Below are 22,457 nucleotides of genomic sequence, written 5' to 3'. Positions count from 1 at the left end.
CAAGATCTATAAGGACACAAATATGTATAATTGCATCGGTATTGTATAGGTGTTGCAAGAAGAATATGATTTATGAGCACATTGTCCCATATCCACATTTTTTTCCTCAAAAAGCTTAAAAATCATACAGAATGATGTTTTCTGAAAAGGTAAAAATGCAATAAATGGTAGTGTTGCATGTAAGGTGATAGAAAATACAATTTGTATAATATAAAAACAATTACACCAATGGAATATACCCACAATTAACAAAACAAACATAATTGTGTGTGTGTATGTGTATGTCTGTACTGTAGCTATGTGGGTGAAACTGAGTTCTCTATGCACCAACTTTGCTCTTAATACACTAAACATGTAGTCCATTTTCTCAAAACATCATATACAACATCTGCTAACACATACAGAGTTAGGTTAAATTCTTCATGAGAAGTACAGCACTTTAAGCTTTAAACTCCTGCTGCTGCAATGAGGACATATAGTATGTGGAAGAGTCTCACCTCTAAAGTCAGCTCATCAACCTCCTGCTCCTTATTTACTCTCTGAACTGTCCCCAAACGACTCTGGCTCACCAGTGTGTTCTGACTGAAGGGCCTGACAAACTTCACGTCACTCATCCTTGAGTCTGTGGTCCCACACATTTCATAATTATAGACGTGTTGTAATGTGCCGTCTGCGTAGACTGGAGGATAATATGGAATTACGGGTAGATTTGCTCCTGATTTATAAAACAACTTATTCTGCCTCCATCTGTAGATTTTGACTGAAATGATGGAAATAATAGAGACTATGAAGAGCAGGGAAACCACTGCAAGAGCCAGAACTAAATAAAAAGTCAGGTTGTCGTTATATTGTTTCTCATGCGTAAAGTCTGAGAACTCTGACAGCACTTCAGGAAAGCTGTCAGCCACAGCCACGTTAATGGAGACCACAGCTGAGCGAGAGGGCTGTCCGTTATCCTCCACAACAACAGTGAGTTTTTGTTTGACAGCATCTTTATCAGTGACTTGTCGCACAGTTCTTATTTCTCCATTCTGTAAACCCACTTCAAACAGCGCTCTGTCTGGAGCTTTCTGGAGTTTATAGGAGAGCCAGGCATTCTGACCAGAGTCCACATCAACAGCCACCACTTTAGTGACCAGATATCCCACATCTGCAGCACGAGGCACAATCTCAGCCACCACTGAAGCGCCAGTCTGTACTGGATACAGAACCTGAGGAGCGTTGTCATTCTGGTCTTGAATGATGATGTTTAGAGTCACATTACTGGATAAAGGAGGTGAGCCTCCATCTTGAGCTTTGACTTGCATTTTGAATGATTTGAGTTGTTCATAATCAAAGGATTTTTCTGCATAAACTACTCCACTCTCTGAATTTATAGAAATATAAGATGCCAGAGGTGCTCCGTTTAAATCTGCATCGATAAGAAAGTATGAGACCTTTGCATTCGGCCCCCAGTCCATGTCTTCTGCTTTGACAGTCAGAATAGTTGTAGATGGTGGGTTATTTTCAGCTATAAAGGCATTATATGATTCCTGCACAAACTGAGGTGCGTGATCATTCACATCTGATATCTTTAAGTTTAAAATCTCTTTAATAGAAAGAGGTGGGTTTCCTCCATCTACAGCAGTTATAGTGATATTGTACTCTGCTGTCTGTTCCCTGTCTAGTTCTGAGTCTGTCACCAGGTTGTAATAATTAGTTAATGAAGAAATGATTTTAAATGGAGAGTTTAGATCAATAGAACATGTAATCTTGCTGTTGTCGCCTGAATCGAGATCTTGAACATTAATCATTGCTATAACAGTTCCTGGTGTAGCGTCTTCAGATACTGCACTGGAAAAAGACATTATAGTGATTTTAGGCTTGTTGTCATTCACATCAATGACGTCAATAACTATCTCACTTAAGTCTGTAAGATCACCACGATCTTTGGCTTTAACTTTAATTTTAAACTGCTTGTGTTTTTCATAATCTATATCACCTATTACTTTAACCTCTCCAGAATCTGTGTCAATGGAGAATAAAGCTTTTACTGTGGGTGTCGCGTGCTCAAAATAATACTGAATGCCGTCACTAGACTCGTCAGCATCGGTCGCACTGACTTTAGTTACTACTGTGCCTTTAATAGCATTCTCATTTACTGATGTTTTGTAAGATGACTGACTAAACACTGGTGCATTGTCATTTCCATCAAGGACAATGATATTAATATGCACAGTCGCAGATCTTTGAGGTTTTCCGCCATCGAAAGCTGTCAGAACCAAACTATGATGATTTTTATTTTCTCTATCGAGTGGTGAATGAAGAACCATCTCAACATTTTTACTTCCATCTTCTGCATTCTGAACATTAAGCTTAAAATGGTCGGTGGGTTGAAGAGTGTATTTTTGCAGCGCGTTCACTCCCACGTCTGGGTCGACCGCGCTCTCTAACGGAAATCGCGCCCCTATTAAAACTAATTCGCTAATTTCTTGCTCAATTTTAGATTTCGGAAAGACGGGGCTGTTGTCATTAATATCTTGAATGTCAACTGTTACTCGATAAAGCTCCATCGGATTCTCCAAAATGACATCAAAACTCACACTGCAGGCAGAAATCTCTCCACAAAGCTCTTCTCTGTCTATTTTATTCTTGATAACCAGATGTCCGTTTTCCTTGTCCAGGCCAATGTACTCACTGCTGTCTGCGGTAAAAACACGCGCTTTTCCTGAAACCAATCTCTTCGGCTCAAAGCCGAGGTCCGAGGCAATATTTCCAACATACGAGCCCACCTGCATTTCCTCAGGTATCGAATAACGAATTTGTCCGCTCACGCGAGGAGAAAATAAAGCCATTGCGCACAACGTATAGAAGAATAGCGAGCCATGTCTCCAGCCTTTTCCTCCCGACTCCATTTTTGATTAACAAAGATCAAGCGGATGCATTCAAAGCAAAAGTCACGATGAGTTATATACTGTCTGTTTAAAACAAATTGCGTTTCCGTCTGGATAACAAAGTATGCGGTCAAATCTGAATGGCGATGTGGTGATCGGTTACGCACCGTCCAAGGTTCCGGGTTGATATCTAAATTATGCCACTGGGTTTTATTAAAGGGAGGGATAAAACACACTCTAGAAATTCTATATAGGTTGAACAGCGGCACTTAGAGTCCAAATACAGCACTACAGTAAAGTAATGGCAAAAATTATTTAAAAGACTAAACACTTATACACATGAAATATGAAATAGCTGTAAAAAATAAGTGTGAAAAATACTTCCTATGTAAAAGTATCTTAAGCATTCCACTTGCTTTGTCGATTAAAGGGTAGTTGCTATCAGTCTATGAGTTATCATTCAATCATGTGACATATCAGGGAGACAGATTACACAAATTTCACATGTGTGAATTCCTTATTATGTTTGACTACAACCTTCTTGTCGTGATAGTATAACGATTTGTAATACATAAAGAAAAACAACATCGCTTCTATTTTATATTTTGGTAGGTGATAAAGAAAATGCGTATTAAATGGAAAAAAGTGCATCACCTGAATTAGAAAATAAATTTTTTTATTTATATAACAGCTACTGGAAACATTTGCCTCATTGTTCAACTAAATTTGACACAGTGTTTGACTTAATTTATGATGTTTTACACTTGTATGAACTTTATAACATTAAATACAGGATTCTGCTGATACACGACTTTTATTTTATGATTCTTTACAGTGAATTCTATTATATTTTATATTTAGCTTTTTAATGGATTTAATTTTTAGGTTAAAATGTCCAAACATATGCAATAAGTCTGTTAATTTATTGTTAATTTGTTTTATCTATTTTTTTTTTTTTTACAAATCCCAGCAATTGAGAAAGTAAAAATGTAAAAAAAATTGCATGGAAAATTTTATAGTGTCAAGGAAATTTGATAATTTCTGATACACACAGCATATTAAAATTAAAGGATTGTTGACAGACAACATTTCCAGCCATCTGCTCCTTCGTTGTGAAGAGATAATTTTAAAATATCAACAAGATCTCACCTCTATAGTCAACTCATCAACCTCCTGCTCCTTATTTACTCTCTGAACTGTCCCCAAACGACTCTGGCTCACCAGTGTGTTCTGACTGTAGGGCCTGACAAACTTCACGTCACTCATCCTTGAGTCTGTGGTCCCACACATTTCATAATTATAGACGTGTTGTAATGTTCCGTCTGCGTAGACTGGAGGATAATATGGAATTACAGGTAGATTTGCTCCTGATTTATAAAACAGTTTATTCTGCCTCCATCTGTAGATTTTGACTGAAATGATGGAAATAATGGAGACTATGAAGAGCAGGGAAACCACTGCAAGAGCCAGAACTAAATAAAAAGTCAGGTTGTCGTTATATTGTTTTTCATGCGTAAAGTCTGAGAACTCTGACAGCACTTCAGGAAAGCTGTCAGCCACAGCCACGTTAATGGAGACCACAGCTGAGCGAGAGGGCTGTCCGTTATCCTCCACAACAACAGTGAGTTTTTGTTTGACAGCATCTTTATCAGTCACTTGTCGCACAGTTCTTATTTCTCCATTCTGTAAACCCACTTCAAACAGCGCTCTGTCTGGAGCTTTCTGGAGTTTATAGGAGAGCCAGGCATTCTGACCAGAGTCCACATCAACAGCCACCACTTTAGTGACCAGATATCCCACATCTGCAGCACGAGGCACAATCTCAGCCACCACTGAAGCGCCAGTCTGTACTGGATACAGAACCTGAGGAGCGTTGTCATTCTGGTCTTGAACAGTAATTTTCACTGTCACGTTACTACTGAGCATAGGAGAGCCTCCGTCCTGCGCTTTGACGCGGAAGTGGAAATCTTTCAGTGTCTCGTAGTCAAAAGAGCGCACAGCTGTAATCAGTCCGCTGTCAGGGTGCACTGACACATATGATGAGACCGAGACTCCATTAACAGTGCTGTCTTCTAGAATATAAGAAACACGAGCATTCTGATTCCAGTCAGCATCACTGGCTTTGACTGTAAATATAGAGAGACCAGGTGTGTTATTCTCCACCACAAAGGCCTCATAGTTACTCTTCTCAAAGACAGGAGCATTATCATTCACATCTGATATCTGCAAAGACAGAGAGGTGCTGCTGGAGAGCGTGGGCACCCCCTGATCAGAGCATGTGACACTGATATTATATTCAGCATTTCTCTCTCTGTCCAGTTGCTGCTCTAAACGCAGACTGATGAAATTACTGGATTGAGATGTAAGAGCAAACGGAATATTGTCATCTATAATGCACTGAATTTGGCCATTTACACCTGAATCTGCATCATCTACTTTCATCATAGCAATAACTGTACCGGGTGTGGAGTCCTCGGATACAGAGTTCGACATGGAGAGTATATTTATCACTGGTTTGTTATCATTAATGTCCAACACATCAATAATCAGTTTACAGGAGTCAGAAAGCCCTCCTTGATCTTTAGCCTGGATATTAATCTGGTAGTGACTCGCCTTTTCAAAGTCAACGAGGCCATTTAAGGAGACTTCACCACTATGCTGATCAATCATGAACATATTTCGCACAATATCTTCTTTGCTTGCGATGAAGTACGTCACATGACCATTAGATCCCTCATCTGCGTCAGTAGCACTAACTGTGCCCAGCTTGGAGCCTTTTGCTGCATTTTCAGTTATTGTGGCTTTATATACCTTTTGCGTAAATACCGGAGCATTATCATTAGCATCCAGTACAGTAACATGAATTTGAACTGTTCCAGACAACTGCGGATCCCCGCCATCAATGGCGGTGAGCAATAGCGTAACCACTCCTTTCTTTTCTCTATCAAGCGGTTTTTGCAAAACCATCTCGACATTTTTATCACCGCCTGCTTGACTGTGCAGTTCAAGGGCAAAATTGTCAGTTGGCTTTAGAGAATAGCTTTGGAGATCGTTTACTCCTACATCCGCGTCCACAGCTTCTTCCAGCATAAACCTCGCTCCTGTTACAGCCGATTCGCTGATCTCAAAATGAATTCGCTTTTTCTGAAATGCGGGTTGATTATCATTTATATCTGTGATTTCAATCGTAATCGTGTATAATTCCATGGGGTTTTCTAGAATCAGCTGAAGATGTAAAGCACACGGAGTCGTTTTTGCACAAAGAGACTCGCGATCCATTTTCTCTTTGATGAGCAGCAATCCCGTGTCTTTACTGAGGCCAATGTATTCAGTACTGTCCCCTGTATATATGCGCGCTTTTCCTAACCTCAATCTCTGTAAATCCAAGCCCAAATCTTGCGCGATATTTCCCACAGTGGAGCCTTTTGCCATTTCTTCTGGAATGGAGTAACTGACCTGTCCTCTTGCCCGGTGAAGAAGGATGAAGGAAAACAATACCGAGTACCACATCACGAGACCGGGCATTTTCCCGACAGCGTCAGTAAAACATAAAAACAATGTAGTGCTAAAGACGTCCAAGCAGAGTACTTTAAAGAAAAATGTTAAGTCCTTGGTCAGATCTTGTAAATAATGTCGCATTTGTTTCAAGACACTGAAATAATGAGCGACAGAAAAGCTTTCCGTTTTCCTCTCTCACCGTAAATATGGGTTGATGGGGCTGGGCTTAAAATACACACAATCAGTGTGTTAAATTGACAAACAGCGGCCCTTTGAGTAAAAATCAAGCACTACAAATAACAAAATCAATTTTACCACAGTCAATTGTACTAAAAAGATAAGATGGAGCATGGTAGTAATGGTATTAAAAAACATCTAAATATTGCGAGGACTTGTTGTTGTTTTAGATTACAGAGAACAAAATGACCGTTCACTGTCTAATTTGATAAACTGCCCTGACTTTATAATGGCGCTGTCCACGATGTGGTGCTGAACATAGCCTGAACTTACATTTTAGAGAGCAAAACACTTGTAAATTACATTTTAAACACACAAAAAACTCTTATTTATATTAAAAAAAATTATTTCCGGCAAGCAGCTATCGGTGTTAATGTGAATAGACATTAACACAGGCCGCTGTTTGCCAGAAATGAAATTGTTAAAATGTAAACTATTATTAAAGCAGCATGTAAATTGTTAGTTTTAAACTGATGGACTTTACAAACACGAAAAAGGCCCAACAACTATTTTCTGTTGTTCTGCTGCATTAGAATAAAAACTGTCATTAAAGCATGTTTTGATATTTTAACTTTCACTGACAATCACCATAATAATAAAGGTGTTAAAGAGAAAGAGGAGTGATAAATAGAATTTTGTCTCACGTAACTTCTCTACAAACTGATGTAAATACTAATAGACATGTAAACACAGTGTCATGCAAATACAGAATATAGTACCTAAAATGAAAATCTAAAGTAACCCGCATAATTGACAGAAGGGAAAAAGAAAGAAAAAACTACCATAAACATTTGTTTTTATAACCCATATATTGGACCAGTGTAAATGATTAGATATTTTAAAGCTATTTTTATTTCCCAAAATTTTCTAAACATTTAGTATTTATTTTTATTTGCTTCATTTATAAAACTAAAATATATTTTATTACAACTACAAATTCTAAAATTGATTTAAATAAACGTATAAAATAGAATCAAGTGTTTTCTGTGTTTGTTTTGTAAAGTATAAATATGTTTCTTACCGATGTTGAATATTCACTTTCTGAAGTATTACTTTTCTTGATCGTGTGCTGCATCGTCTCAGTAAAACTGGGGTCCACCACTAAAACACTCTGACCCCCGAGTGTAGAAAACTTACAGTCACTCTTCCTCGAGTCAGTCGTCATGCACACTTCATAATTATAGCCGTGCGGCAGAGTTCCAGTGACTCCTGTGTCTGCGTAATGCGGTGGATAGTACGGAATAACAGGCAGATTGGACTGATAGAGGAAGCGAGATTGTCTCCATCTGTAGATTTTAACTGATATTATCACAACCACACAAGTGATGAATAGGAAAGAAACAGCGGCCAGAGCCAGAACTAAATAAAAAGTTAAGCTGTCGTTATATTGTTTCTCATGCGTAAAGTCTGTGAACTCTGACAAAATTTCAGGAAAGCTGTCAGCCACAGCCACGTTAATGGAGACCACAGCTGAGCGAGAGGGCTGTCCGTTATCCTCCACAACAACAGTGAGTTTTTGTTTGACAGCATCTTTATCAGTCACTTGTCGCACAGTTCTTATTTCTCCATTCTGTAAACCCACTTCAAACAGCGCTCTGTCTGGAGCTTTCTGGAGTTTATAGGAGAGCCAGGCATTCTGACCAGAGTCCACATCGACAGCCACCACTTTAGTGACCAGATATCCCACATCTGCAGCACGAGGCACAATCTCAGCCACCACTGAAGCACCAGTCTGTACTGGATACAGAACCTGAGGAGCGTTGTCATTCTGGTCTTGAACAGTAATTTTCACTGTCACGTTACTACTGAGCGGAGGAGAGCCTCCGTCCTGCGCTTTTACGCGGAAGTGGAAATCTTTCAGAGTCTCATAGTCAAAAGAGCGCACAGCTGTAATCAGTCCGCTGTCAGGGTGCACTGACACATATGATGAGACCGAGACTCCATTAACAGTGCTGTCTTCTAGAATATAAGAAACACGAGCATTCTGATTCCAGTCAGCATCACTGGCTTTGACTGTAAATATAGAGAGACCAGGTGTGTTATTCTCCACCACAAAGGCCTCATAGTTACTCTTCTCAAAGACAGGAGCATTATCATTCACATCTGATATCTGCAAAGACAGAGAGGTGCTGCTGGAGAGCGTGGGCACACCCTGATCAGAGCATGTGACACTGATATTATATTCAGCATTTCTCTCTCTGTCCAGTTGCTGCTCTATACGCAGACTGATGAAATTACTGGATTGAGATGTAAGGGCAACTGGAATATTGTCATCTACTATGCACTGAATTTGGCCATTTACACCTGAATCTGCATCATCTACTTTCATCATAGCAATAACTGTACCGGGTGTGGAGTCCTCGGATACAGAGTTCGACATGGAGAGTATATTTATCACTGGTTTGTTATCATTAATGTCCAACACATCAATAATCAGTTTACAGGAGTCAGAAAGCCCTCCTTGATCTTTAGCCTGGATATCAATCTGGTAGTGACTCGCCTTTTCAAAGTCAACGAGGCCATTTAAGGAGACTTCACCACTATGCTGATCAATCATGAACATATTTCGCACAATATCTTCTTTGCTTGCCATAAAGTACGTCACATGACCATTAGATCCCTCATCTGCGTCAGTAGCGCTAACTGTGCCCAGCTTGGAGCCTTTTGCTGCATTTTCAGTTATTGTGGCTTTATATACCTTTTGTGTAAATACCGGAGCATTATCATTAGCATCCAGTACAGTAACATGAATTTGAACTGTTCCAGACAACTGCGGATCCCCGCCATCAATGGCGGTGAGCAATAGCGTAACAACTCCTTTCTTTTCTCTATCAAGCGGTTTTTGCAAAACCATCTCGACATTTTTATCACCGCCTGCTTGACTGTGCAGTTCAAGGGCAAAATTGTCAGTTGGCTTTAGAGAATAGCTTTGGAGATCGTTTACTCCTACATCCGCGTCCACAGCTCCTTCCAGCATAAACCTCGCTCCTGTTACAGCCGATTCGCTGATCTCAAAATGTATTCGAGTTTTCTGAAATGCGGGTTGATTATCATTTATATCTGTGATTTCAATCGTAATCGTGTATAATTCCATGGGGTTTTCCAGAATCAGCTGAAGATGTAAGGCACACGGAGTCGTTTTTGCACAAAGAGACTCGCGATCCATTTTCTCTTTGATGAGCAGCAATCCCGTGTCTTTACTGAGGCCAATGTATTCAGTACTGTCCCCTGTATATATGCGCGCTTTTCCTAACCTCAATCTCTGTAAATCCAAGCCCAAATCTTGCGCGATATTTCCCACAGTGGAGCCTTTTGCCATTTCTTCTGGAATGGAGTAACTGACCTGTCCTCTTGCCCAGTGAAGAAGGATGAAGGAAAACAATACCGAGTACCACATCACGAGACCGGGCATTTTCCCGACAGCGTCAGTAAAACATAAAAACAATGTAGTGCTAAAGACGTCCAAGCAGAGTACTTTAAAGGAAAATGTTAAGTCCTCGGTTAGATTATGTAAAATATGTCGCATTTGTTTCAAGACACTGAAATAATGAGCGACAGAAAAGCTTTCCGTTTTTCCTCTCTCACCGTAAATATGGGTTGATGGGGCTGGGCTTAAAATACTCATAGTCAGTGTGTTAAATTGACAAACAGCGGCCCTTTGAGTCTAAACCAAGCACTACAAATAACAAAATCAATTTTACCGCAGTCAAAATGTATTCAAAATAAAAAAGATAGGATGGAGCATGGTAGTAATGTTATTAAAAAACATCTAAATATTACGAGGACTTGTTGTTTTAATTCACAGAAAACAAAATGACCGTTCACTAATTGACTTTATAATGGCGCTGTCCACTATGTGGTGCTGAAAATAGCTTGAACTTACATTTTAGAGTGAAAAAAACATGAAAATTACATTTTAAACGAACTAAAAAATCTCTAATTTACGCACATTAACACTAATAGCAGTTTACAAGAAATAAAATTGTTAAAATGTAAATTATTATTAAAGCAGAATGTAAATTATTAGTTTTAAACTGATGGACTTTACAAACACGATAATGGTCCAACAACTATTTTCTGTTGTTCTGCTGCATTAGCTTAAAAGCTTTGTCACTAAACATGTTTTGATATTTTAACTTTCACTAACAAATACCATAATAACTAAGGTGTTAAAGACAAAGAGGAGTGATGAATAGATTTTTGTCACACGTAGCTTTTCCACAAACTGACGTAAATATTGATAGACAGGTAAATACAGTGTAATGCAGACAATGCAAAAAATGGTACCTAAAATAAAAATGTAAAGTAGCCTGCATAACTGACAACAGGGAAAAACTAAGAAAGAAAAACTATCAAAAACATTTAAGATTTTATAAGACATGTATTGGACCAGTGTAAATTATTAGATTATATTTGTAAAGGTATTTTTATATCCAAAAACTTTTTATAAAATTATTATTTATTTGTTTCAGTAACACTTTATTTTAATGGTCCATTTGAGTATTACTAGACCGTCTGCTTAATATCTCTTGCTACTGCTCCTTCAACAGACATTTAACTGGCTATAAGAAACTTTGCAAGCACATGTCAACTTACACTAATACTAAACCTAACCCCAACCTAACATCCTACTTATAATCTAATGAGAATTAGTTGGCATGTAGATGCAATGTAACTTAATTAGTTTATCAAACGGGCCATCAAAATAAAGTGTGACACTTGTTTCTTCATTTGCTACTTTTGTAAAAAAAAATACTACATATTTAATACAATTACAAATAAAAATTTACTTAAATAAAATATTATCATTCAATTAAGTATTTTCTGCATTTGTATTTGTTTTGTAAAGTATAAATATGTTTCTTACCGATGTTGAATATTCACTTTCTGAAGTATTACTTTTCTTGATCGTGTGCTGCATCGTCTCAGTAAAACTGGGGTCCACCACTAAAACACTCTGACCCCCGAGTGTAGAAAACTTACAGTCACTCTTCCTTGAGTCAGTCGTCATGCACACTTCATAATTATAGCCATGCGGCAGAGTTCCAGTGACTCCTGTGTCTGCGTAATGCGATGGATAGTACGGAATAACAGGCAGATTGGACTGATAGAGGAAGCGAGATTGTCTCCATCTGTAGATTTTAACTGATATTATCACAACCACACAAGTGATGAATAGGAAAGAAACAGCGGCCAGAGCCAGAACTAAATAAAAAGTTAAGCTGTCGTTATATTGTTTCTCATGCGTAGAGTCTGTGAACTCTGACAGCACTTCAGGAAAGCTGTCAGCCACAGCCACGTTAATGGAGACCACAGCTGAGCGAGAGGGCAGTCCGTTATCCTCCACAACAACAGTGAGTTTTTGTTTGACAGCATCTTTATCAGTGACTTGTCGCACAGTTCTTATTTCTCCATTCTGTAAACCCACTTCAAACAGCGCTCTGTCTGGAGCTTTCTGGAGTTTATAGGAGAGCCAGGCATTCTGACCAGAGTCCACATCAACAGCCACCACTTTAGTGACCAGATATCCCACATCTGCAGCACGAGGCACAATCTCAGCCACCACAGAAGCACCAGTCTGTACTGGATACAGAACCTGAGGAGCGTTGTCATTCTGGTCTTGAACAGTAATTTTCACTGTCACGTTACTACTGAGCGGAGGAGAGCCTCCGTCCTGCGCTTTTACGCGGAAGTGGAAATCTTTCAGAGTCTCATAGTCAAAAGAGCGCACAGCTGTAATCAGTCCGCTGTCAGGGTGCACTGACACATATGATGAGACCGAGACTCCATTAACAGTGCTGTCTTCTAGAATATAAGAAACACGAGCATTCTGATTCCAGTCAGCATCACTGGCTTTGACTGTAAATATAGAGAGACCAGGTGTGTTATTCTCCACCACAAAGGCCTCATAGTTACTCTTCTCAAAGACAGGAGCATTATCATTCACATCTGATATCTGCAAAGACAGAGAGGTGCTGCTGGAGAGCGTGGGTACCCCCTGATCAGAGCATGTGACACTGATATTATATTCAGCATTTCTCTCTCTGTCCAGTTGCTGCTCTATACGCAGACTGATGAAATTACTGGATTGAGATGTAAGAGCAAATGGAATATTGTCATCTACTATGCACTGAATTTGGCCATTTACACCTGAATCTGCATCATCTACTTTCATCATAGCAATAACTGTACCGGGTGTGGAGTCCTCGGAGACAGAGTTCGACATGGAGAGTATATTTATCACTGGTTTGTTATCATTAATGTCCAACACATCAATAATCAGTTTACAGGAGTCAGAAAGCCCTCCTTGATCTTTAGCCTGGATATCAATCTGATAGTGACTCGCCTTTTCAAAGTCAACGAGGCCATTTAAAGTTACTTCACCGCTATTTTGATCAACCGTAAACATATTTCGCACAATATCATCTTTGCTTGCAATGTAGTACGTCACGTGACCATTAGATCCCTCATCGGCATCAGTAGCTCTAACTGTGACCATTTTAACCCCCTTTTTAGCATTTTCCGTCACTATTGCTTTATATTCCGTTTGAGCAAATACAGGAGCATTATCATTAACATCCAGTACAGTAACATCTATTTGAACAGTGCCAGACAACTGCGGATCCCCGCCATCAATGGCGGTGAGCAATAGCGTAACCACTCCTTTCTTTTCTCTATCAAGTGGTTTTTGCAAAACCATTTCGACTTTTTTATCACCGCCTGCTTGACTGTGCAGTTCAAGGGCAAAATTGTCAGTTGGCTTTAGAGAATAGCTTTGGAGATCGTTTACTCCTACATCCGCGTCCACAGCTCCTTCTAGTATGAACCTCGCTCCTGTTACAGCCGATTCGCTGATCTCAAAATTAATTCGCTTTTTCTGAAATGCGGGTTGATTATCGTTTATATCTGTGATTTCAATCGTAATCGTGTATAATTCCATGGGGTTTTCCAGAATCAGCTGAAGATGTAAAGCACACGGAGTCGTTTTTGCACAAAGAGACTCGCGATCCATTTTCTCTTTGATGAGCAGCAATCCCGTGTCTTTACTGAGGCCAATGTATTCAGTACTGTCCCCTGTATATATGCGCGCTTTTCCTAACCTCAATCTCTGTAAATCCAAGCCCAAATCTTGCGCGATATTTCCCACAGTGGAGCCTTTTTCCATTTCTTCTGGAATGGAGTAACTGACCTGTCCTCTTGCCCAATGAAGAAGGATGAAGGAAAACAATACCGAGTACCACATCACGAGACCGGGCATTTTCCCGACAGCGTCAGTAAAACATAAAAACAATGTAGTGCTAAAGACGTCCAAGCAGAGTAGTTTAAAGAAAAATGTTAAGTCCTCGGTCAGATTATGTAAAAATGTCGAATATGTTTCAAGACACTGAAATAATGAGCGACAGAAAAGCTTTCCGTTTTCCTCTCTCACCATAAATATGGGTTGATGGGGCTGGGCTTAAAATACACACAGTCAGTGTGTTAAATTGACAAACAGCGGCCCTTTGAGTCTAAACTAAGCACTACAAATAACAAAATCAATTTTACCGCAGTCAAAATGTATTTAAAAAAAGATAGGATGGAGCATGGTAGTAATGTTATTAAAAAAACATCTAAATATTACGAGGACTTGTTGTTTTAGTTCACAGAAAACAAAATGACCGTTAACTAATTGAGTTTATAATGGCGCTGTCCACTATGTGGTGCTGAAAATAGCCTGAACTTACATTTTAGAGTGAAAAAAACATGAAAATTACATTTTAAACGAACTAAAAAATCTCTTATTTACACACATTAACACTTATAGCAGTTTACAAGAAATAAAATTGTTAAAATGTAAACTATTATTAAAGCAGAATGTAAATAGTTAGTTTCAAACTGATGGACTTTACAAACACGATAATGGTCCAACAACTATTTTCTGTTGTTCTGCTGCATTAGCTTAAAAGCTTTGTCACTAAACATGTTTTGATATTTTAACTTTCGCTAACAAATACCATAATAACTAAGGTGTTAAAGACAAAGAGGAGTGATAAATAGATTTTTGTCACACGTAGCTTTTCCACAAACTGACGTAAATATTGATAGACAGGTAAATACAGTGTAATGCAGACAATGCAAAAAATGGTACCTAAAATAAAAATGTAAAGTAGCCTGCATAACTGACGACAGGGAAAAACTAAGAAAGAAAAACTATCAAAACCATTTAAGATTTTATAAGACATGTATTGGACCAGTGTAAATTATTAGATTATATTTGTAAAGGTATTTTTATTTCCAAAAACTTTTTATACAATTATTATTTTTTTGTTTCAGTAACACTTTATTTTAATGGTCCATTTGAGTATTACTAGACCGTCTGCTTAATATCTCTTGCTACTGCTCCTTCAACAGACATTTAACTGGCTATAAGAAACTTTGCAAGCACATGTCAACTTACACTAATACTAAACCTAACCCCAACCTAACATCCTACTTATAATCTAATGAGAATTAGTTGGCATGTAGATGCAATGTAACTTAATTAATTTATCAAACGGGCCATCAAAATAAAGTGTGACACTTGTTTCTTCATTTGCTACTTTTGTAAAAAAAATACTACATATTTAATACAATTACAAATAAAAATTTACTTAAATAAAATATTATCATTCAATTAAGTATTTTCTGCATTTGTATTTGTTTTGTAAAGTATAAATATGTTTCTTACCGATGTTGAATATTCACTTTCTGAAGTATTACTTTTCTTGATCGTGTGCTGCATCGTCTCAGTGAAACTGGGGTCCACCACTAAAACACTCTGACCCCCGAGTGTAGAAAACTTACAGTCACTCTTCCTCGAGTCAGTCGTCATGCACACTTCATAATTATAGCCATGCGGCAGAGTTCCAGTGACTCCTGTGTCTGCGTAATGCGATGGATAGTACGGAATAACAGGCAGATTGGACTGATAGAGGAAGCGAGATTGTCTCCATCTGTAGATTTTAACTGATATCATCACAACCACACAAGTGATGAATAGGAAAGAAACAGCGGCCAGAGCCAGAACTAAATAAAAAGTTAAGCTGTCGTTATATTGTTTCTCATGCGTAGAGTCTGTGAACTCTGACAGCACTTCAGGAAAGCTGTCAGCCACAGCCACGTTAATGGAGACCACAGCTGAGCGAGAGGGCTGTCCGTTATCCTCCACAACAACAGTGAGTTTTTGTTTGACAGCATCTTTATCAGTGACTTGTCGCACAGTTCTTATTTCTCCATTCTGTAAACCCACTTCAAACAGCGCTCTGTCTGGAGCTTTCTGGAGTTTATAAGAGAGCCAGGCATTCTGACCAGAGTCCACATCAACAGCCACCACTTTAGTGACCAGATATCCCACATCTGCAGCACGAGGCACAATCTCAGCCACCACAGAAGCACCAGTCTGTACTGGATACAGAACCTGAGGAGCGTTGTCATTCTGGTCTTGAACAGTAATTTTCACTGTCACGTTACTACTGAGCGGAGGAGAGCCGCCGTCCTGCGCTTTTACGCGGAAGTGGAAATCTTTCAGTGTCTCATAGTCAAAAGAGCGCACAGCTGTAATCAGTCCACTGTCAGGGTGCACTGACACATATGATGAGACCGAGACTCCATTAACAGTGCTGTCTTCTAGAATATAAGAAACACGAGCATTCTGATTCCAGTCAGCATCACTGGCTTTGACTGTAAATATAGAGAGACCAGGTGTGTTATTCTCCACCACAAAGGCCTCATAGTTACTCTTCTCAAAGACAGGAGCATTATCATTCACATCTGATATCTGCAAAGACAGAGAGGTGCTGCTGGAGAGCGTGGGCACCCCCTGATCAGAGCATGTGACACTGATATTATATTCAGCATTTCTCTCTCTGTCCAGTTGCTGCTCTATACGCAGACTGATGAAATTACTGGATTGAGATGTAAGAGCAAATGGAATATTGTCATCTACTATGCACTGAATTTGGCCATTTACACCTGAATCTGCATCATCTACTTTCATCATAGCAATAACTGTACCGGGTGTGGAGTCCTCGGAGACAGAGTTCGACATGGAGAGTATATTTATCACTGGTTTGTTATCATTGATGTCCAACACATCAATAATCAGTTTACAGGAGTCAGAAAGCCCTCCTTGATCTTTAGCCTGGATATCAAGCTCGTAATGATTAATTTTTTCGAAGTCGACTTGGCCATTTAAGGAAACCTCGCCACTATGCTGATCAATGATGAAGTCCTTACGTACAGTGTCTTCAGTGCTTGCAATGTAGTACGTCACGTGACCATTAGATCCCTCGTCTGCGTCAGTAGCGCTAACTGTGCTCAGTTTAAACCCTTTTGCTGCGTTTTCAGTTATTGTGGCTTTATATTCTTTTTGTGTAAATACAGGAGCATTATCATTAAAGTCTAATACTGAAACATATATTTGAACTGTGCCAGACAACTGCGGATCCCCGCCATCATGGGCGGTGAGCAATAGCGTAACCACTCCTTTCTGTTCTCTATCAAGTGGTTTTTGCAAAACCATCTCGACGTTTTTGTTTCCGCTTGTTTTACTGTCCAGTTCAAGGACAAAATTGTCAGTTGGCTTTAGAGAATAGCTTTGGAGATCATTTACTCCTACATCCGCGTCCACAGCTCTCTCTAACATGAACCTCGCTCCTGTTACAGCCGATTCGCTGATCTCAAAATGAATTCGCTTTTTCTGAAATGCGGGTTGATTATCGTTTATATCTGTGATTTCAATCGTAATCGTGTATAATTCCATGGGGTTTTCCAGAATCAGCTGAAGATGTAAGGCACACGGAGTCGTTTTTGCACAAAGAGACTCGCGATCCATTTTCTCTTTGATGAGCAGCAATCCCGTGTCTTTACTGAGGCCAATGTATTCAGTACTGTCCCCTGTATATATGCGCGCTTTTCCTAACCTCAATCTCTGTAAATCCAAGCCCAAATCTTGCGCGATATTTCCCACAGTGGAGCCTTTTGCCATTTCTTCTGGAATGGAGTAACTGACCTGTCCTCTTGCCCAGTGAAGAAGGATGAAGGAAAACAATACCGAGTACCACATCACGAGACCGGACATTTTCTCGACAGCGTCAGTAAAACATAAAACAATGTAGTGCTGAAGACGTCCAAGCAGAGTACTTTAAAGCAAAATGTTAAGTCCTTGGTCAGATCTTGTAAAATATGTCGCATTTGTTTCAAGACACTGAAATAATGAGCGACAGAAAAGCTTTCCGTTTTTCCTCTCTCACCGTAAATATGGGTTGATGGGGCTGGGCTTAAAATACACACAGTCAGTGTGTTAAATTGACAAACAGCGGCCCTTTGAGTCTAAATCAAGCACTACAAATAACAAAATCAATTTTACCACAGTCAATTGTACTAAAAAGATAAGATGGAGCATGGTAGTAATGTTATTAAAAACATCTAAATATTACGAGGACTTGTTGTTGTTTTAGATTACAGAAAACAAAATGACCGTTCACTGTCTAATTTGATAAACTGCCCTGACTTTATAATGGCGCTGTCCACGATGTGGTGCTGAACATAGCCTGAACTTACATTTTAGAGAGCAAAACACTTAAAAATTAAATTTTAAACACACAAAATATTATTCTTTATTCATAACAATTTTATTTCTGGCAAACAGCTATCGGTGTTAATGTGTATAGACATTAACACAGGTCGCTGTTTGCCAGAATTTTTTTTTTTTACATGTAAACTATTATTAAAGCAGAATGTAAATAGTTAGTTTTAAACTGATGGACTTTACAAACACGAAAAAGACCCAACAACTATTTTCTGTTGTTCTGCTGCATTAGCTTAAAACTCTCATTAAAGCATGTTTTGATATTTTAACTTTCACTGACAATCACTATATTAACTAAAGTGTTTAGGAGAAAGCGGAATGATAAATAGAATTTTGTCTCACGTAGCTTTTCTACAAACTGATGTAAATACTAATAGACATGTAAACACAGTGTCATGCAAATACAGAACATTGTACCTAAAATGAAAATCTAAAGTAACCCGCATGACTGACGGAAGGGAAAAAGAAAGAAAAAACTACCATAAACATTTAAGATTTTAAAAGAGATATATTGGACCAGTGTAAATTATTAGATTATATATTTTAAAGTTATTTTTACTTTCAAAAAACGTTTGAAAGAATTAGTACTTACTTTTTTATTTGCTTATTTTATAAAACTACAATATATTTACAATACAACAACAAATAGATCTAAGCTTAATTTAAATAAACGTATATATTAGAATCAAGTATTTTCTGCATTTGTATTCGTTTTGTTACGTATAAATATATTTCTTACCGATGTTGAGTATTCACTTTCTGAAGTATTACTTTTCTTGATCGTGTGCTGCATCGTCTCAGTGAAACTGGGGTCCACCACTAAAACACTCTGACCCCCGAGTGTAGAAAACTTACAGTCACTCTTCCTTGAGTCAGTCGTCATGCACACTTCATAATTATAGCCGTGCGGCAGAGTTCCAGTGACTCCTGTGTCTGCGTAATGCGGTGGATAGTACGGAATAACAGGCAGATTGGACTGATAGAGGAAGCGAGATTGTCTCCATCTGTAGATTTTAACTGATATTATCACAACCACACAAGTGATGAATAGGAAAGAAACAGCGGCCAGAGCCAGAACTAAATAAAAGTTAAGCTGTCGTTATATTGTTTCTCATGCGTAGAGTCTGTGAACTCTGACAGCACTTCAGGAAAGCTGTCAGCCACAGCCACGTTAATGGAGACCACAGCTGAGCGAGAGGGCTGTCCGTTATCCTCCACAACAACAGTGAGTTTTTGTTTGACAGCATCTTTATCAGTGACTTGTCGCACAGTTCTTATTTCTCCATTCTGTAAACCCACTTCAAACAGCGCTCTGTCTGGAGCTTTCTGGAGTTTATAGGAGAGCCAGGCATTCTGACCAGAGTCCACATCAACAGCCACCACTTTAGTGACCAGATATCCCACATCTGCAGCACGAGGCACAATCTCAGCCACCACTGAAGCGCCAGTCTGTACTGGATACAGAACCTGAGGAGCGTTGTCATTCTGGTCTTGAACGGTAATTTTCACTGTCACGTTACTACTGAGCGGAGGAGAGCCGCCGTCCTGCGCTTTTACGCGGAAGTGGAAATCTTTCAGTGTCTCATAGTCAAAAGAGCGCACAGCTGTAATCAGTCCGCTGTCAGGGTGCACTGACACATATGATGAGACCGAGACTCCATTAACAGTGCTGTCTTCTAGAATATAAGAAACACGAGCATTCTGATTCCAGTCAGCATCACTGGCTTTGACTGTAAATATAGAGAGACCAGGTGTGTTATTCTCCACCACAAAGGCCTCATAGTTACTTTTCTCAAAGACAGGAGCATTATCATTCACATCTGATATCTGCACACGGAGAGAGACACTGCTGGAGAGCGCAGGTACTCCCTCGTCACTACATATTACACTGATATTATATTCCATTTCTTTCTCTCTGTCCAATTCATGTTCCGTTTGCAAGCTAAAGAAACTGCTTGACTGATATGTTATTGTAAAAGGAATGTTACCTCTCAATACGCACTTAACCCGGCCGTTTGCATCTGAATCACGATCATCAACATTTAGAATCGCAACAACAGTACCAGCCTCTGACCGTTCAGATATGGCATTAGAATTAGACACGATTTTAATACTAGGCGAATTATCATTGTCATCCAGCACATCAATAATTACTTTGCATGTGTTAGAGAGTCCGCCTTGATCCTTTGCCTGAACGTTAAGTTCATAATGGCTCAGCTTCTCGAAGTCAACATGCCCGTTTAATATTAGTTCACCAGTTTGTTCATTGATCATAAATATTTCGACCACGGTACTGTCCATTGTGTCTGATATGTAGTACGTCACTACACTGTTGGACCCTTCATCTGCATCAGACGCGCTCACGACTGTTAATACGGTTCCTTTTGGTGCGTTTTCCGTTATGGTGGTTTTATATTCTTTTTGGGTAAAAACTGGAGCATTATCATTATTATCTAATACTGTAATATGTATATGTACAGTACCAGAACGCACTGGATTGCCTCCATCAAACGCTTCTAACAACAATGTAATTGAGCTTTGCGTCTCCCTATCTAGTGGTCTTTGTAAAACCATTTCGACGTTTTTACTACCATCTGCTAGACTGTGCAATTCAAGACGGAACGTATCAGTCGGTTTGAGCGAGTAGCTTTGAAGCGAATTTGTTCCTACATCCGGATCAAAAGCTTTTCCGAGCATAAAGCCAGCCCCAACCAGCGCCGATTCGCTGATCTCAAATCTGAAGTCCTTTTTCTGAAAACTGGGAGCGTTATCGTTAATATCAGTGATTTCGACTGTTATCGTGTAGAATTCCATCGGGTTATCCAAAATCATTTGAAGATGTAAAGCACACGGTGTTGTTTTTGCACAAAGAGACTCGCGATCCATTTTCTCTTTGATAAGCAGCAACCCCGTGTTTCTGTTCAGTTCGATGTATTCCGTGCTATCGCTAGTAAATATTCGCGCTTTTCCTGATTTCAATCGCTTCAAATCCAGGCCTAAATCCTGTGCGATGTTTCCAACCATCGATCCTTTTGCCATTTCTTCTGGAATGGAGTAACTGACCTGTCCTCGCGCTACGTGAACCAGAAGAGCAAACAAAAGGACCCAGTGTAGCATTTTTGCATCGAGTATTATCTCAACTGCTCTGATGGTGAAAAATAAAACAAAGTCCTTTAAATTTATGATATTCCAAATGCAGACGTTAACTGTGCACGACTGTGAGCGATGAATAAAAGTGTCGTAGCAGCTTTTGTTGCCCTTTTCTTCAGGTTATTATGTTATCCTTCGGATGGGTGGGTGATATAAAACGTTTGTCTGCAGTATGTTAACGAACAGCGGCTCTCTGAGTATATCTATGGTACTACATAGCAAAACAAAAACGCATATTATAAAGGAATTTTGTTTCTTGGCCTATCACTGCAAATATTACCGGTAATCATCATTTGATCAGTGTCATATTTTGCTTTCAGGTGCTTTACAAATTTAAAAATATAATACTGGTTCGATGTAAAAAGATCACTAACAAAAACACTCACTAACTCAATAACAAAATAAAAGTTAATTCCAGTTGGAAATGTTAAATTGTGAGAAATTATAATCAATCTGCCAAGTACAACACACAATGGGAATAAAAACAGTCATCTTCATTCGTCAAGGCGCTGTTCAGCATAAGTGGTGCTGAAAATTGTAAAATTATAACCAATTCTTATGCTGTTTTGGGTGATTTATTTTTATATGCTGCCTTTTTACGACGTACTTTTTCGCACAAAACTTAACGTGGTCTACACTAAGTCCCAGACTATTGCTTATCTTGTCTTAATTTTTTTCTTCTTTTTTTCTAAATTTATATGAATCAATTTTCAGCACTCCAAAATATCAGTTTTTAAAACCCTACATATCAAATTCTATGGTCACTCTTTTCTTGCATAAATTAATTGCAGTATAAATTGCGCAATCCTCGTATTACTCTGTCTGACCTCTGTATTACAAAAAAGAAACAAACAAACAACGACAACAACAACAAAAAAACGCTGTATGAAAATGTAATAATTCTTAATGCAATCAACTGTCTTGCAGACCAAAACAATCAAACATCAGTTTTGTTGTCTCTTTTCAGATAAGCAAATAAGATGGATCAATATGAGTTTCACAGTCTTAGCATATTGTTTGATAAACTTTATAAAATATATGTTTGTCAGCGTATGGAAACTTTTATATAAGTTTCTGGTTACTGATCTGAC

General features: G+C 38.9%; 3 protein-coding genes across 24 annotated transcripts in view; all 3 read right to left on the bottom strand.

Annotated features, from left to right (window-relative positions):
• Window positions 1-22,457, bottom strand: part of LOC130235780 (protocadherin alpha-C2-like) — a 235,343-nt gene that overhangs the window by 64,531 nt on the left and 148,355 nt on the right. For 3 of the 22 annotated variants that reach the window (XM_056466246.1, XM_056466276.1, XM_056466277.1), the window contains exon 1: window positions 7,630-10,172. The exons of 16 other annotated variants lie outside the window; for them this stretch is intronic. In XM_056466246.1, the coding sequence (XP_056322221.1) occupies window positions 7,630-10,134 (2,505 nt within the window). In that variant the 5' untranslated portion in view covers window positions 10,135-10,172. Of the gene's footprint in view, window positions 1-497; window positions 3,060-7,629; window positions 10,173-15,315; window positions 17,716-22,457 lie in introns of those variants that run through there. 3 more of the 22 variants (XM_056466278.1, XM_056466249.1, XM_056466261.1) reach the window with 3 other exon arrangements.
• Window positions 4,008-6,518, bottom strand: LOC130235783 (protocadherin gamma-A11-like). The gene has a single exon (XM_056466280.1). The coding sequence runs from the start codon at window positions 6,510-6,512 to the stop codon at window positions 4,008-4,010; it is 2,505 nt and encodes an 834-aa protein (XP_056322255.1). The 5' UTR covers window positions 6,513-6,518.
• LOC130236670 (protocadherin gamma-A11-like) lies at window positions 10,559-14,013 on the bottom strand. Its single transcript, XM_056467422.1, has 2 exons — window positions 11,476-14,013; window positions 10,559-10,564 (listed from the first exon to the last, which is right to left on the bottom strand). The coding sequence occupies exons 1-2, from the start codon at window positions 13,864-13,866 to the stop codon at window positions 10,559-10,561; spliced, it is 2,397 nt and encodes a 798-aa protein (XP_056323397.1). The 5' UTR covers window positions 13,867-14,013.

Source organism: Danio aesculapii, chromosome 10 (assembly GCF_903798145.1).
Source record: "Danio aesculapii chromosome 10, fDanAes4.1, whole genome shotgun sequence".
NCBI lineage: Eukaryota > Metazoa > Chordata > Actinopteri > Cypriniformes > Danionidae > Danio > Danio aesculapii.
The sequence above is the reverse complement of the archived record's forward strand: the minus strand, read 5'-3'. Positions and strand labels throughout refer to the sequence as shown.